The 16829-nt window shown below is 37.7% G+C and overlaps 1 protein-coding gene across 1 annotated transcript in view; it reads left to right on the forward strand.

The window, feature by feature from the left end:
- Positions 1-16829, forward strand: part of LOC127029104 (importin-11-like) — a 106198-nt gene that overhangs the window by 30647 nt on the left and 58722 nt on the right. Inside the window, exons 7-15 of the mRNA XM_050914746.1 lie at positions 2298-2501; positions 6081-6213; positions 7168-7226; positions 8078-8126; positions 9825-9895; positions 11308-11500; positions 14604-14756; positions 15023-15066; positions 15912-16002. Of these exons, the coding sequence (XP_050770703.1) occupies positions 2298-2501; positions 6081-6213; positions 7168-7226; positions 8078-8126; positions 9825-9895; positions 11308-11500; positions 14604-14756; positions 15023-15066; positions 15912-16002 (997 nt within the window). The remainder of the gene's footprint in view (positions 1-2297; positions 2502-6080; positions 6214-7167; positions 7227-8077; positions 8127-9824; positions 9896-11307; positions 11501-14603; positions 14757-15022; positions 15067-15911; positions 16003-16829) is intronic.

A 16829-nucleotide genomic window follows, 5' to 3' on the forward strand; every position in this document is an offset into this window, starting at 1 on the left:
AATTATCTAAATTAATAAAGAATGAACTTTGATAAAACTGAGTGAAGTGCAGTAGTGATGGAACCAGGACTGATTTCAGCATGCAACAATCCGACACCACACACCATCCTCCTGCTGCGCCCAATGTCATCTGCCCGCTGCACTGCACCACAGCCGGATCCTGCTCTGCTGACTGAGTGGACTTTGCATCATCCCTCCTGCCCAGACAGACTGTTACGATAGATAGAGCCCAAAGTCATGGACTGAATGAACTCAGTGAACTTTTTAAATGGACATTTTAAAGGCCTATAGATTGAAGGAATGATATCTGTGTGTATATGTATCAAAAGACAGGAAAAGTGGTGGTGATTAATTGGAAATGCATTGGAAAGTGTGGGACCTGGGCATGATGTAGATGGTATAGAATAAGGGGTGGATACTGTCCTGGTTTTGGCTAGGACAGAGTTAATTTTCTTCCTAGTAGCTGGTATAGCGCAGTGCTTTGGATTTAGTAGGAAAATAATGTTGATGATAACACTGATGTTTTTTAGTTGTTGCTCAGTAGTGTTTGTACTAAGTCAAGGATTTTTCAGCTTCTCATGCCCAGCCAGCAAGAAGGCTGGAGGGGCACAAGAAGCTGGGAGGGGACACTGCCAGGACAGCTGACCCAAAGTGGCCAAAGAGCTATTCCATACCATGTGACATCATGCCCAGTATATAAACTGGGGGGAGTTGGCTGGGAGGGGCAGATCGCTGCTCGGGAACTAACTGGGCATTGGTCGGCAAGTGGTGAGCAATTGCATTGTGCATCACTTGTTTTGTATAGTCTAATTCTTTTAGTATTACTATTGTCATATTTCTATCATTATCATTATTTGTCATTCTTTTCTGTCCTATTAAACTGTCTTTATCTCAACTCACGAGGTTTTTTTTCCAGTTTTCTCCCCCATCCCACTGGGTGGGGGGAGTGAGCGAGCGGCTGCGTGGTGCTTAGTTGCCGGCTGGGGTTAAACCATGACAGGAGAGAAGAGAGACGAACAAAATATTCCTTGAAATATATGACAACAGATTTCTCCCCCCCCCCCCCCCCACTTAAAAAGCCAGTCTTCAAGAAAAAAGTACTCTTAGCATCCCTGTAGAGGTTGCTTCTTATATCACGTATGAGAAAGTGTTTATTTGGTCAGACTTCTTGTGAAACAGCTAATGAAGTAGTAAAGGAGGGCATGGTTATTCCCTCCTATGCCTGTAAGTTGCTTGGATTCCCTTTTATAGCATCAGAAGGTAATTTCTTCCCTAGGATTCAAGTGTAGTGGTTATTGTAAGGGTATATGTGGAAGGTGAGAGCATCTGCTTCACTAAGGTTATCCAATCAAGGACCTTTTCAATGTGACCAGTATAAGAACGGGGAAAACAAGAACGACATGAGGTTTTTGGATATTTGAGGTGGGGTTATGTGGGACTATACAAAACTTAAGGAATATTTAGAAGGGAGTTGGAGAGGAGCAAAGTGGGGGAATAGACAGAAAGAGGTATAAAAAGGGCCAGTCATGTAAATCATTGCTGGTCAGTACCTGTGTATGAACAAGCCCTGCACCTCATCACCACAGGCTGTCCTATCTTCTGGTTAAATCCCTTAACTATCTTTCTGTGTAATCTCACTCTGGTGTGTGTGCATGCTGCAAGGACTGGGTGTAAGCTGCTGGCAAGACTGGCGTGAGTGGGATTTGGTGTGAGCAACTGAAGTGAGGTGGGGGTGGGGGGGTGTGCATGTCCCTCGCCTATAGTGTGAGGATCTGGAGCAAGTGAGAGTCTCTGCTTCAGCCACTGGGATGGGACTGGCAGCTCACAGGCCAGTGTGCTTGGGGGGAAGGAACGTCTCTGTCTAAAAGCTCAAACTTAGATATAGCAGAAATAAGGGCGATATATATTTAGCAGTATATATTTTTTTTTGTAAAAAGCAATAGAAAATATCACTAAGTAAAAAGTGGTTCCTAAATATTTGTTTCTTCATTTATGTGATTTCTAGAACAAATAACTTTAGTGGTCTTTATGTAAAATTTAAACAAAGTAGCCAGCTTAGCATTTTATGTAAATATTTACTATAAACATAAAATGGAAGAAATAAATTTTTTTTTCCACTTTTATTTGCATTCAGCAAACTTTAAAATAGTTTAAGAAAAAAACCCACACAAAACACTAGCAATCCATACTAGGTTTTTTTGATTTAGGTTTTATTTGGCTGTTAATTTCTGCAGTGTACATTTCTTAAATGATTTTTGACTTTGTGGTACCTGTGTTTTTGTTTTGCTTTTTTGCAGATAGCAACTCAAATCTCTGTACTGATTGCTAAAGTTGCCAGAGTGGACTGCCCAAGGCAATGGCCAGAACTTATACCTATTCTTCTAGAATCTGTGAAAGTCCAGGACGATCTTCAACAACACAGAGCATTACTTACCTTTTATCATGTTACAAAGACCCTGGCATCCAAACGACTTGCTGCAGATAGGAAACTTTTCTATGATGTAAGTAATGTAGTATTGTAGAGCATGCAAACAACTTATTTTACATGCTTGCCACTGCCCACGATTAGCTGGCAGTGCATTAAAGGGTAGGTATGTTGACCTTAATGTCTGCCTTTGAAACAGAAATGCTCTTACTTTGGTGGGTATATGTACAATATGATATAATTGGAAGTCAGTTTCTAGGTGAAATGTTTGAGATCTTTATTAATTTTGCATGCAACTTGAGTGTTATTTTAATAACTTGTGTTAAGAAGCAGAGCTTCATCTACAGCACAATATATGCATAATAGCCTTACGTTATCGTGCTGTACAGCAGATCTTATTATATATGAAATTGCAGTGGTTTTGGAAGAGTGCTCTGGATTCATAATTCAGTACAGTCTTTAAAAAACACTGCTTTTTGGACTTCCATACCACAGTATTTTGGCTTCTATCATCAGCGGGAATGTGTTTATGATTGGGGTTTTTCCAGATCAACTTCTTTCTCCAGGTTAATTGAAAGGTAAGATGTGAATGCAAATGCCAAATCTTGTCTCATGCAGCTTACATTCTCCATTGTAAGAATCCATTGATTAGAACACAGATTTACCTTTGGCTGTAGGCTGTTGCATCTCCAATCCAATTTTACAGTTTTTAATTTTACAGTTAGCTGAATTTAGTGAGTTAAACACCTTTTCCAAACATGTTACATTTGAATTTTCAAAACTTCATTTTATTCTTCCATTTCAAAGAAAAGTTTATAGTGCAGATAATGAAGTATATTTCTGAAGGTTTACCTATTCATATATGCAGAAAAATTTTTCTGGCAGGGATATCATTAAGGTGAAATTTTAGTTGTTAGGAGTCTGAAGAACTGAAGGCTGGCTCCTGTAATAGGACAGGACTGAGATGATGATATGTTGCTATGAGATGTGTGTGTGTAGGAACAGGTTTTTTTCTCTCTGCCATATATAGGTATGGATGAATATAATCTCTGTATAGGAAATATTTGTATTTATATTTTGAAATTTATTAGGCTATTGTACAAGTAGTCAGATCATGTATAATACAGGTTTTGGTATATTCACGGGTATTTATTCCAAAGAAATAAAGAAAGAGTGAGTTAATGACTTGTTTTCTAGATCTCTCCTAAATCAAGATGTTGCTTTTTTCAGCCTGGATATGCAGCTGTAAATACTGTTAATGCTCAAAGATATAGCCAAAAAAAAAGAAAAAAAAAAAAAAAATCAAAACCCAACCCCAAAGCCCCACCTTCATAAAATAGCCAAATCCATACTATCTCAATACAGGGACAGAAAGGAATTTATAGGTCATAAGGTCCAGTATTTGTTGTTAAAGTTGTCATGTCCAACAGTACCTTTGCTGTATTTCCACCATCTTACCAGGCACAAAAAGAGCTCAGTTACCTTCAGTCATTTTTGTGTTTCCAAGAAACTCATTAAGTTTGTATGAACCTTTTTCCTTATGGAATGCAATTTCTTTTGGTATTTTCTTTGTATATTCTTTTGTTTGGAAAGTGAGACAACTTCAGATGTGAAGAAAAGGCTTATAACAATTTTTTTTAGATTTGTCAGGCAGTTCTTGTCAAAAATACCATTGAAATTTCATTCTAATAAGCATACTCTTTAAGCAGTCTTTTTATGCTTAAATGTTGGTTTTTAAATTGTGCATATGTTCAGTATGCATAGTTCCTCTATCATCCGATTTGTAATGAATGACAATTTTTAGTGTATCTAGTTTCACTGTGTTGTGAACACTGTGTATGTTCAGTTTTTTGAGCTTTAGGTGGGAAAAGGAAATTTTCTGAGCATCTGGCACTACGGGGTTCACATTTAAGGATTTTTTTTTTATTTTTAATAATGGCAAAATTGAACAACTTTGACATCTGCTTCTTCTGTCTCCTGATAAAGGGAATTCACATCTGTTGAGTGGCATGTGACTTCTCTTGGACAGTCGAAAAACCTTTCTCAGAACGTAGCCATTCGAAGCTAAAAGTTCTAAAAGGTTAAGTAACAGATTAAAAACTTTTCTTGATGCTTTCAAATAAGTAGTTACAGAGGGTATTTCAACATTTTTAGTTCAACTTTAGAAACACTTGATACATTTCTCATGTAATATGGTACTTGAAGATTATGAGGTCATGCTTACAGATAAGGCGTGTTTCTGTTGTCTCACCTTTACTCAGTCAAAGGAACTAAATAAGCAGGTAATACGTGCTTTTGATTCTGTTGATCTAACATGTAGCAGACTAAGCGCAGTTTCTTCCTTCTGCTTTGAAACTGTCAAGTGCTACCATAACTGAATGAGAAATTTTTTATCTTCTGCTTTTACTTCAAATATCTTTATCAGATAAGCGCTGTTTGGAAACTGTAATGTGAATTAAATCTAAGATTTGTTCAGTGCTAGCTAATTAGAAACTATTTCTCATTCTATATTTAAAATAACTTGAGGCAGAAAGTCAGGGTTTGCAGCTATCATCAAAATAAAGTTTCAGTGTAGACATTGTTCAATACTGTTTTTATTAGATACATGCATGTAACTGCTAACTGTATCCCAGAGTAAGCCAATTCAGATGTTAACTATGCTGTAAGACAAATAGTTTAAATCTTGCGGGAGAGGAGGCGATGAGGAGAAAAGATAGTTTTTTGAAGCCTGTATTGGGTCTGACTGGGATGGAGTTAACTTTCCCTATAGCAGCCCTCATAGTGCTGTGCTAGAAAGGTGTTGATAACACACCAGTGTTTTGGCTACTGCTGAGCAGTGCTCCCACAGCATCAAGGCTGTCTCTCCAACATTGCCCCCCCCCACCAGTAGGCTGGGGGTGGGCAAGATCTTGGGAGGGGACATAGCCAGAATAGCTGACCCAAGCTGACCAAAGGGATATTCCATACCATATGATGTCTGCTCAGCAATCAAAGCTAAGAGAAAGGAGGAAGGGGGAGGCATTCATCATTAAGGTATTTGTCTTCTGGAGCAACCACTATGCATACTGAGGCCCTGCTTCCTGGGAAGTGGCTGGACATCACCTGCTGATGGGAAGTAGAGAATAAATCTTTTTGTTTGTTTTCCTTTGCTTCTGCATGTGGCCTTTGCTTTTTCTTTATTAAACTGCCTTTATCTTGACCCACAAGTTCTTTTTCATCTTATTTTCTCCCCCCCCATTCTGCTGAGGAGGGGAGTGATAAAGCGGCTTGGTGGGCACCTGGTGCCCAGCCAAGGTCAACCCACCACAAAGCCTCATACACTATTATAGACCTATGGCTGGAGTTAGTGAAAATCAGATAAGAAAGGAGGCCTAAGTAGTTATCTTTAAAGTGGTAGAGTTGTAGAACAAGTAGTCAGGCAAGCAGGTAAGTCTATCATAACATCTTCAAATTAAGACATTTTTCTGGAAAACATCTTTGGATCAGTACAACTCCATACAACAAAGAAGCAAGTGCAATACTGTGGCATGTGTTATACAAGAAGATGGATTAAATAATTTAACAGTCTAAACTGGCCTTTAAAATTTAGGAATTTATTATGCTATAGCCAAATTCAGGAAATCAAATATATTGTTGGTCTTTCTTCCTTTTGCAGCTTGCATCAGGTATTTATAGCTTTGCATGTTCCTTGTGGAATCATCATACTGATACATTCCTACAGCAAGTTTGTACAGAGGATGAAGCTGCAGCCACAAATTCATTAGAAAGAACCTTGTTGTCATTGAAAGGTAATAATATAGAATGATGTTAAATATAAGGAATGAAATAAGTTTCTTCACAGTAAATGATCAAGTCCTCTTTGGTAAAGAGTCTTAACGTTCTCTAACAAAGCCATGTCCATTGGGAAAACTAGTAATCTTGGTTTATTTTACCTGTGCCTTTAGCAAGGCAGAAGGCATGGAAGGGGGAGAAGGTACTCTTGTTTCTCAGTATGTATCATTCTGATATGCGTGTTGTAAGAAGTCAAAGTTTAGGAGGTGGGAAAGTGGAGGGCATAACAGGATGCTTTTTTGTGTGTGTTGTAATTTAGGCTTGCATCTATCTTTAGACACTTAACTGAGGAAGCTGAGCTATGAATTTTGTTGCGTTAAGTTCACCTCATGGTCAGTGAAGAGGTAGCCTTAGCAGTCAGTTTAGATTTTAGGTTGATGCTCACGTACTTATCAGTGGGATGAATACATATCCTTACTGTACTTTGTTGTATTGAAGAACTGAGATATTTGTGTGGGGGGCTTGCAATTTAGATTATATCAGTCTTGAATTGTTTCAGAATGTGCAGCATGTGGCTTCTCTGGTTTACTGGCAGTGATAAACCTGAGAAAATTCATAAGATGGCTTATGGACCCTAGTTGACTGTACCTGGCACTTTTCCTGTTACAAACCTTTCAGGGGCTGAATACTTACAGCTTTTGCAGAATTATTCTTGATAATTCAATAATTCTTGGAGTTCTCTTCATTGTTTTACACATAATGTACTGAATTTTAAAGTAATTTCAACAAGATTAGATTCATGTTAGGTATGGTTGAGGCATCCAAAGGCCCAAAATTAAATGTATTTTTTAATTTGGAGAATTGGAAGAAAGGCACAGCAACTGTAACTATAATTGTGTTCTGAAATCTGTTGGAACAAGGGCTGAGAAATATCTACATGAGTAATTTTTCCCCCCCCCCTCCCCCCCCAGTCCTTCGTAAACTGACAGTCCATGGGTTTGTAGAACCTCATTGGAGCGTAGAGGTGATGGTAAGTGACATATATCTGTTTCTAGTTCTAAATTAGAAATCTTTTGTGATGATTTCAGGTGTTGTTAGAGCTATGTTTAAAGATAGTTGAAAGGCACGCATTTGTGTTATGTAAAGGAAGTTCAAACAACACACTCAAATTTGTCCTCTCATCAGTTAAGAACTGTCAGATCCTAGGTAGCTCCTAAATGCTGATACCAATGACATGATGTTTAAAAAAAAAAAAAAAAAGTGCACTTTCCAGTTTACATGTCACATGATAGTGACACCCCTGTTCTCTACTGGAAGATGTCTTATGTGTATTCTCTGCCATCATTTGAAGAGGATGTTTTCATTTAATGATGAATGTAACGGCATATTTGTCCTATCAAATTCTATTGATAGAATTTGTCAGATTATGAGATGAAAGCCTGTGGTATGCAGCCCATGGGGGGGGGGGTGGGAAGAAGAGAGAAACCCAAACCTCTCCCTTAACCCCAAACACTGCCTGCTTTGCTGGAAGAATTGGGTACCCAAGAGCTACATCCTAAATTAGGAAGTTGAGAACGGGAAAGAACTGGATAAGCAGATTGTAAGCATATGTCTAAATTTACATACACCTATTATAGATGCTATGCTGTTTGTGTGGTACTAATAAGGTCAGTTTGGATCATCTATGCAGTCTCCTAGATAGCTAATTATTTGTTTCATGAGGAAATTGCTTGTCCAAGATAATCAGTTTAGTTAAAAGTGATAAGGTGATGTCTGAGCTAGTAACGCATCTGAACTGACTTCAGTTTGACTCAACTTTCTTCTTGTAATACAGTGCAAAATGAGCTTGATCTTTAAGACACATACTTATATATTTTTCAGAGTTTTCTACATGCAATGTTTGAACGGCTAAAACAGTTTCTGGAGTGTAGTAAGTATCTGAATCTTTTTCCTTGTATTGGTTGTTAAATATTAGAAACTGGATGAAAGAATAATATAGTTATAAAAAAAATACCTTGCACCTAAATGATTTTGATATAAGTGCAGAGCTATTACTTTAAATGCTGCTGAAACTGTACAGGAAAGACTTCAGTAAAAATGTCCTTTTATATTAAAAGACTAAAATCCCACCAAAATTATACTTGATGTGATAATGCCAATTAAAAAAAAAAAAAAAAATCTTAAGCCATGGAGTGACAAAGTATACGTATTAAAATATCTAGATGCTACTAAAACCCAGATCATCTTGAGTTTTATTGTTTGGGAGGGTTTTGTTTTTCTTTTTCCTGGAGTTTGCTATGTATTTTGTAAGTGTCAAATGGGAAATACCATGTTCAGCTATATGTACTTTATACCTGGAAGAGTAGTAGTCTGAGACAGGCAACCACAGGTTAACACAGTCAACAGAAATATAAGCATAATTGGCAGGTGTTAGTACTTTTGCAGGGAGGTTACCTGAAGCAAACAAAAAGGAGATGTTCGGCAGTGTTGCATCTGAACTCACTCCTCCTTTCTTGCTTGTGCACTTGTAGTAGGCCTGGTACAAGCCATTCATTTATTTAAAGACTGTCAGGTCTTTTAGGATTCAGCAATGCTTTTTCTGAGGATAGATGTCTAAACTGAGTAGAAAGAATTTTTTTTTATACAAATGAAGGTACTTGAATCAGGAACCTGTGAGAGGGGCTGATTTGGGTTCTGAGCCTTGTTTCTAGAAAAGATGGAAACTGCCACTGTGTTCAATGCCAAAATAAAATACCTTTTTTGCTCTTCTAAAATGCAGGCTTCTCTGCATGCAACTGTTTGCCCCTTCTACTATAGTATAGTCATGCTCTTTCTGGCCCTTCTTTCGTTTTTGGCAAGATAGTTGCCTAGCTTTAATAGACTGAATTGAAGGCCATCCCAATCCTGAAGCTTGGTGGTTATCAGAGTCCCCTAGAACATGGGGACTGTGGGGTTTGAATGTCCTAAGATAATAACTGAGCTGAAGCTTCCCATCTCCACTTTTCTAATCAATAAGCTGTTTTGCAAAAGCAGGCACGACTACCTTACAAGATTAGGGTTTACTTTTGTTATATCATGTTTTTTGCATGTATGCCTTCATTATGGCTCTTTTTGTTTTTATCTTTTTTTATAAAAGCTTTATCTGTTTTTTGTAAATTCAGAATGTTTTCCAGTGTCCATAATCAATTTTTTTTAAGGTGGGGTTTCTAGAAAAGCACATAGTATTATGTAGTAAGGATATACGATAGTTTTCATATAGGGGCATTTTCAGCTTTTCAGTGCTTTTTTTACTTCTTGTCTATGCTAGCATTTGCTTGCATTATTTTAACTGTCTTTTATCATTGAGTTGTCTGTAATGATTTTACGATTGTTTTATTCTGATCAGTTACAGTGAATTTCACTGCAGCTGAGAGAAATGGTTAAAGATTCTCCCCCCCCCCCAGTACCCATTACCTTGAATTTATGACTTTGAATTTATTCTGCCATAGAACTTTTTTCTGGCTGCCATAATCCCTGAACTACAGATAAAACAAGGTGTTCTCCAGTGTTAATTTTTTAAAATGTAGCTATCCAGAAAGAACAGGAAAGTCTGAAAAAAATGATAGTTGTTAAATATCTGATTTACCAGGTAGAAGTATAGGAGCAGAAAACGTATGCAGAGACCGTCTAGAAAAGACTATAATTCTGTTCACTAAAGTGGTAAGTAAATTCACCATTTAGTTACTGAATAGTTTACCGTTTTGGAGTTGCAGTCACCATTCAGATATATATGTTCCTTAAAGCCAATAGGTTTCAGATCTTTTAAAGAAATGGAAGATACTGCAACTTAAAACTTCTTTGTTATGAAATATATTTTTTAATTTTTTTTTTAAAGAAAAAGGTATCTGTTTACTCATGCTGACATAAGTTGCAGGAGTGAAGAATGCATTTCCTTAGCTCAAACAAAATTAAGTGCATTCCATAAGTAAATTATTTAACTAGGATTTTGCTCAAAAAAGAATTCTGGAAGTTTTGCGAAAACATTGGTATCAGCATTGATGAATAAAGAAGAGATAAACTTTTCATCCTGTCTTTTATAAGTAGTTAGATTGCTATTTCTAAGGCACTGTTAGTTCTATTGAATAACTGGCCACTTTTAGTTTATTGAAAGAAGATTAACAAAAAAAACTCTCTTACCCTCTGTGACTTCTGTATTATATAATACATTTGCAGTTTTCAGCTAATTCTGTGCAACCATTAATTGCATATATTATCAGAAGGTAATTTTAGTATTGTCACATGCTCTGTTTTTAATAGATATAAAACTTACAGAATTCCCATTGTTTGCAGACTCTATTTTGGGGCCATGGGTCTTATTTAAATATTCAGCCTAATTATCAGAGGTGGGAGGCACCTGTCAGCTTCACCAAAATTGAACTGAAGATGCTTTGACCCAGCATTCTTAGTCTGTCATAGTACTTCTTTCTTTGAACTAACAAGCAAAGTATATGAGGCATGTGTATCTTTTTTTCATAGACCCGAAGAGAAAATACACTTTGTTCATAGATAATCTACCATCTGTAGAAATTCAGATGCAAGAATTTAGGTTTAGACATTTTTGCAGTAGTAGAGGAGATGAAAAGAATTGACCAGTGCATTCTAGACCACTAGTTGGAAAAGCTAAGCTGAAGAAGCAAGTGCTTGTACTGCAGTGGGGGGGGAGAAAAAAAGAATGAAGAATTCTTTCCCTCACGCCTCTTTTACTTACAATAATTCCAATAGGGATGAATGATCTGCTAAAATGTTCAGGGTTTTAAATGTGGCTGATATGTTTTATATACTGTGTTGCTAGCAAGCTGGTCTAGTTGAAAATGGGTATTGTTCCTTAAACTTAAAAAAACCAAAAGGTAATTTTGAATATGAATCAAGAATTTCAGGGAGAAATAATGCTTCATTAATCATTGATACTGATCTCTTCCTAATTTCCTGTCCTTGTTCAGTTTTCTTTTATATAATTTTATATAAATAGGCACTTGTTTTTGATAACTAGTTTATGAAAACATTTAATATAAGACTTGCACAAAAAGTCATTTTATTTCTTTTTCTTGCTCTTCTACTTCCTTAATTTTTAGCTTTTGGACTTCCTGGATCAACATCCTTTTTCATTTACCCCTTTGATTCAGAGGTCATTGGAGTTTGCTGTAAGCTATGTTTTCACAGAGGCTGGCAAAGGAGTTGTATTTGGGCGGTTTATTGTACAGTGCCTGAATCTTATTAAGATGATTGTAAAAAATTATGCTTACAAGCCATCCAAAAATATTGAAGGTAATGCTGCTATTTACTAAAAACATTTTTTATATCTTGAGTAACATTTTGCTAGTTGTTACCAAGAGTTAAACTCCTTTAAGACATTCTTTTGAAGCACTTAATGCTTCAATAGTTAGTAATATATGCTTCTGTCTATATTGATAATTCTTATTTTGATGGTTAAAGTATTAATATATATGGCCATTGACTTGCTAAAGTCATTTTAAATCCACGAGGACTATGAATATCTTTTTGTTGATTGTTTTAGTTTTCACCGAACTAATTTTAAAAAGTATTGAGATATGGAATTTGATTCATTTTCGTCAAATAGTTTGATGTCTCTTTCCCTTGAGAAAAGTTTGATAAAATGCTTGGTGTTTGTTGTAATTAACTAATACCAGTACTCTGAAATACAGAAACACAGTGAATTTGAAATGCAGTTGACTATAAAGCAGTTTATATGTTCTGTTTCTATAGGACTGTGTTACATTCTGAATCTTCATACACTTCTGTATGTATGGATGTGGTGGGTTGACCCTGGCTGGATGTCAGGTGCCTACCAAGCTGCTCTATCACTCCCTCTCCTCAACTGGACGGGGGGGAGAAAAATATGACGAAAGGCTCGTGGGTCGAGATAAGGACAGGGAGATCACTCACTAATTACCGTCACGGGCAAAACAGACTCGACTTGGGGGAAAAATTAATTTAATTTATTACCAGTCAAATCAGAGTGGGATAATGAGAAATAAAAACCAAATCTTCAAAAACCTTCCCTCCACTCCTCTCTTCTTCCCGGATTCAACTTCACTCCCGATTTTCTCTACCTCCTTTGCCCCCGAGCAGCGCAGGGGGATGGGGAATGGGGGTTGCGGTCAGTTCATCACATGTTGTCTCTGCCGCTCCTTCCTCCTCAGGGGGAGGACTCCTCACACTCTTCCCCTGCTCCAGAGTGGGGTCCCTCCCACAGGAGACAGTCCTTCATGAACTTCTCCAATGTGAGTCCTTCCCACGGGCTGCAGTTCTTCACGAACCGCTCCAGCATGGGTCCCTTCCATGGGGTGCAGTCTTCTAGGAACAGACTGCTCCAGCGTGGGTCCCCCACGGGGTCACAAGTCCTGCCAGCAAACCTGCTCCAGCGTGGGCTCCTCTCTCCACGGGGTCACAGGTCCTGCCAGGAGCCTGCTCCAGCATGGGCTTCCCACGGGGTCACAGCCTTCTTCGGGCATCCACCTGCTCTGGCGTGGGGTCCTCCATGGGCTGCAGGTGGATATCTGATCCACTGTTAACCTCCATGGGCTGCAGGGGGACAACCTGCCTCACCATGGTCTTCACCACGGGCTGCAGGGGAATCTCTGCTCTGGCACCTGGAGCACCTCCTCCCCCTCCTTCTTCACTGACCTTGGTGTCTGCAGAGTTGTTTCTCTCGCATATTCTCACTCCTCTCTCCCAGCTGCAGTTGTGCAGCAGTTTTTCCCCCTTCTTAAATATGTTATCCCAGAGGCGCTACCACCATCGCTGATTGGCTCAGCCTTGGCCAGCGGCGGGTCCATCTTGGAGCTAGCTGGCATTGGCTCTATTGGACATGGGGGAAGCTTCTAGCAGCTTCTCACAGAAGCCACCCCTGTAGCCCCCCTGCTACCAAAACCTTGCCACACAAACCCAGTACAATGGATAATGAAAAATAGCTTTCCTTAGAATTGAACTATATTTTTCAAAAAAAATTTAACTTCTACATTAGTTTGAAATTTGCTAGTGACTAGATAACAATTAGCATTCTCTTTCTAAATTGGGGGGGGGAGTTTCATGAACATACCAGTATGTGTCAGAAAGATTACACAAACATAGCATTTAAAATTCTTCAAAATATTCATAAAAAAGTCATAAAATCATTTAGGTTGAAAAGACCCTTAAGATCATTGAGTCCAACCCTTAACCTAACACTGCCAAGTCCACCACTAAACCATGTCCCCAAGTGCCACATCTACATGTCTTTTAAATACCTCCAGGGATGGTGACTCAACCACTTCCCTGGGCAGCCTGTTCCAATGCTTGATAACCCTTTCGGTGAAGAAAATTTTTCCTAATATCCAATCTAAACCTCCCCTGGCGCAACTTGAGGCCATTTCCTCTTGTCCTATCACTTGCTACTTGGGAGAAGAGACCGACACCCACCTTGCTACAACCTCCTTTCAGGTAGTTGTAGAGAGCGATAAGGTCTCCCCTCAGCCTCCTTTTCTCCAGGCTAAACAACCCCAGTTCCCTCAGCCGCTCCTCATAGGACTTGTTCTCTAGACCCTTCACCAGCTTCATTGCTCTTCTTTGGACGCGGAAAGAAGTATAAAACTGATGTATTTCAGTGTTATTCCATAATTTTATAATACATTGATATCCTAAATCCACTGATTATTAACAGAAATTTCTACTCGCAAAAGTTCATAGCTGTGTTTGAGTTTTTGAAATAGAAATGTAGTCACTTGACAAAAAGAATATAGCATATTCTAATAAAAGCTGTAGCACTTGACTTTCTGAGAACTGGGTGATTAAAAATTAAAATATAGAGAAAAATAATTTATTTTTCTTAATTTCTGACTGACATAGAGTGTTTGTATTGGTTGTATAGCATACAGTATTTGTTTTTATTGCTACTTTCTTTAACCAATGTTAACTCCTAAAAAAAAAAAACAACCCCAAGTTATTCTTAAGATTATATTTGGATAAACTTTCTGAATAGGTATAAATGAAACTTTCTTTGAGTGCTGTGTGTTTATTAATTACCTTCTTCAGTAATGCTAAATTAAAAAAGCACCAAAATCAGCAGCTATAAGTTTTTCTTTTCATCTACGTAGTAGCTGAAAAGTATTATAAATACTTCATGAAGCCCTTTGAACCCTTCAGTCCAATTTTGCTTTTAAAGAACTCTCTTAAATGTAAATGAAATTAGGAGTTTAACTTGCTTAAAAAAAGTACACTTGAAAGTCTGTTATGAAAATCTGCCATGAAAATGCTTTTTTTTTTTCTCTGAGGATTTCTTATCTATTGATTTCTTTCTAGTTTTGCTAGACTACTGTTTGATCATTAAGCCTTTTAATTGTAATTTGGATTTTCCTATGTTTTATTTCAGATAGCAGTCCTGAAACTCTTGAAGCACATAAGATAAAGACAGCGTTTTTCACATATCCAACGCTAACGGAGATATGTAGGAGATTAGTCACTCACTATTTGCTGCTGACAGAGGAAGAATTAACAATGTGGGAAGAGGACCCAGAAGGCTTCAGTAAGAAATGTGTTGTATGGTTGACTGCAGTTTAATTAGATATTGGCATAAGAGGTTTCATATCCACATTGCCTCTACAAATTGCCCATGCGATATTGGCTGGTTTATTTTCTACAGTTTTGTTACATGGACAAATATTCCCTCTGGAGATGGTTTTCATAACAAGAGATTTCTCAGTAGTCCATGATATTCACATATCTAAATACTAAACTTTATTTGAACCATAGTTGAAATAATATTTTCTTTTTTTCTTTGTGAAATAATAGCTGTAGAAGAGACGGGAGGAGATTCTTGGAAGTACAGTCTCAGAGTAAGTGTTTCAATTTGAAATAAAACCATTTGACATTTCTGGATGCATTTCTTGATAGTCTTGTACCCAAGAGAGGTGATATTTGGTAGAAAGATAAGCTCATGCTTTTAAAAAAAATCTTTTGTTAGAGAAATTTAATTAGAATTAATATAAATGAACTTTGTTCATTGATCAATGTTCAAACATTTTGAAATACATTGGAAACTATGCGCTTCATGTTCTAGGAGGGAGGGAAAAGGAGTTTGCTTCAGTGTTTGTATCATGTAGTATCTGATGGTTATTAAAACCAGTAGAAGTTGTCTCTTCTTTGAACTGATAATTGATATTATCGCTAATGACTTTATTAGTAGACATGATGAAGAAAGTTTGATGCGTCTATATTAGCATTTTAGTTCAAATCACAAGTATGCTGTTGTAGTGAATCTCCCAATTATCCCTGCTATGGTTTGCTTTGCAAAGAGATCTCAAAGCTTATTTGCTGGGTTACTTTCAGATTAAAACTAAAAAACCCAACCCTGCGCATCTAGTGTGTTCCAAGTGCAAATGGACCTTCAGTCCAGATGACTGAACTAGGGCTAATCCAAAAGGAAACTGTAAGATACCTACATTGTTCTTGTACCACAGAACTTGCTAATATAGATACAGCCATCAAAATCTTGCTAGAGTTAAGCATACTGTATAATATGAAATGATATTTCATATAATACTAACTTTGCTGCAGTATATTGCATTTTAAATTACAGCCTTTGGTGCGAGGTATGCAGCACTTAAAAATTTTAACATAAAATACATTTTAATTGCCTTTATTTTGATAGATTCTAAAACAGATTTTTTAAATTTTTCAGCCATGCACGGAAGTTCTTTTTATTGATATTTTCCATGAATATAATCAGACTCTTACCCCTGTGCTTTTAGAAATGGTTCACTGTCTACAAGGTAAGTTGTTTAAAAAATAAAGGAACTGTAAAATGCAGAATTCTGACATTTGCTTTTGTCAACTATTAAACAATTTTGTCTCGTGATATCTAATTTTATATAGTGTATTCACTCTGTTTTTGAAAGGATGTGTTAATATTTTGAAATTATTTCTAAACCTATCATAAGGAGTGTCCTGGTTTCGGCTGGGATAGAGTTAGTTTTCTTCCTAGTAGCTGGTGCAGTGCTGGGTTTTGGATTTAGTGTGAGAATAATGTTGATAACACACTGATGTTTTAGTTGTTGCTAAGTAGCGCTTATCCTAAGTTAAGGACTTTTCAGTTTCCCATGCTCTGCCAGCAAGCAGGTGTGCAAGAAGCTGGGAGGGAGCATAGCCAGGACAGCTGACCTGAACTAGCCAAAGGGGTATTCCATACCATGGAACATCATGCCCAGTATATAAACAGGGGGGAGTTGGCCGGGAGGAGCGGATCGCTGCTCAGGCATCGGTCAGCAGGTGGTGAGCTGACAGGTCAGCTGCCCCGGCTCTGTCCCCTCCCAGCTTCTTGCACACCTGCTTGCTGGCAGAGCATGGGAAACTGAAAAGTCCTTGGCTTAAGATAAGCACTACTTAGCAACAACTAAAACATCAGAGTGTTATCAACATTATTCTCACACTAAATCCAAAACACAGCACTGTACCAGCTACTAGGAAGAAAACTAACTGTCCCAGCCGAAACCAGGACAAGGAGAATGCAGTGTGTATATAGGAAGAGGGAATCCTAATGATTCTTTCCTTTTTGTCATATCTTAGATGACTGACAAAAACTGGGGCAGTTCTACTTTCA

This window comes from Gymnogyps californianus, unplaced genomic scaffold (assembly GCF_018139145.2).
Source record: "Gymnogyps californianus isolate 813 unplaced genomic scaffold, ASM1813914v2 HiC_scaffold_72, whole genome shotgun sequence".
Classification (NCBI taxonomy): domain Eukaryota; kingdom Metazoa; phylum Chordata; class Aves; order Accipitriformes; family Cathartidae; genus Gymnogyps; species Gymnogyps californianus.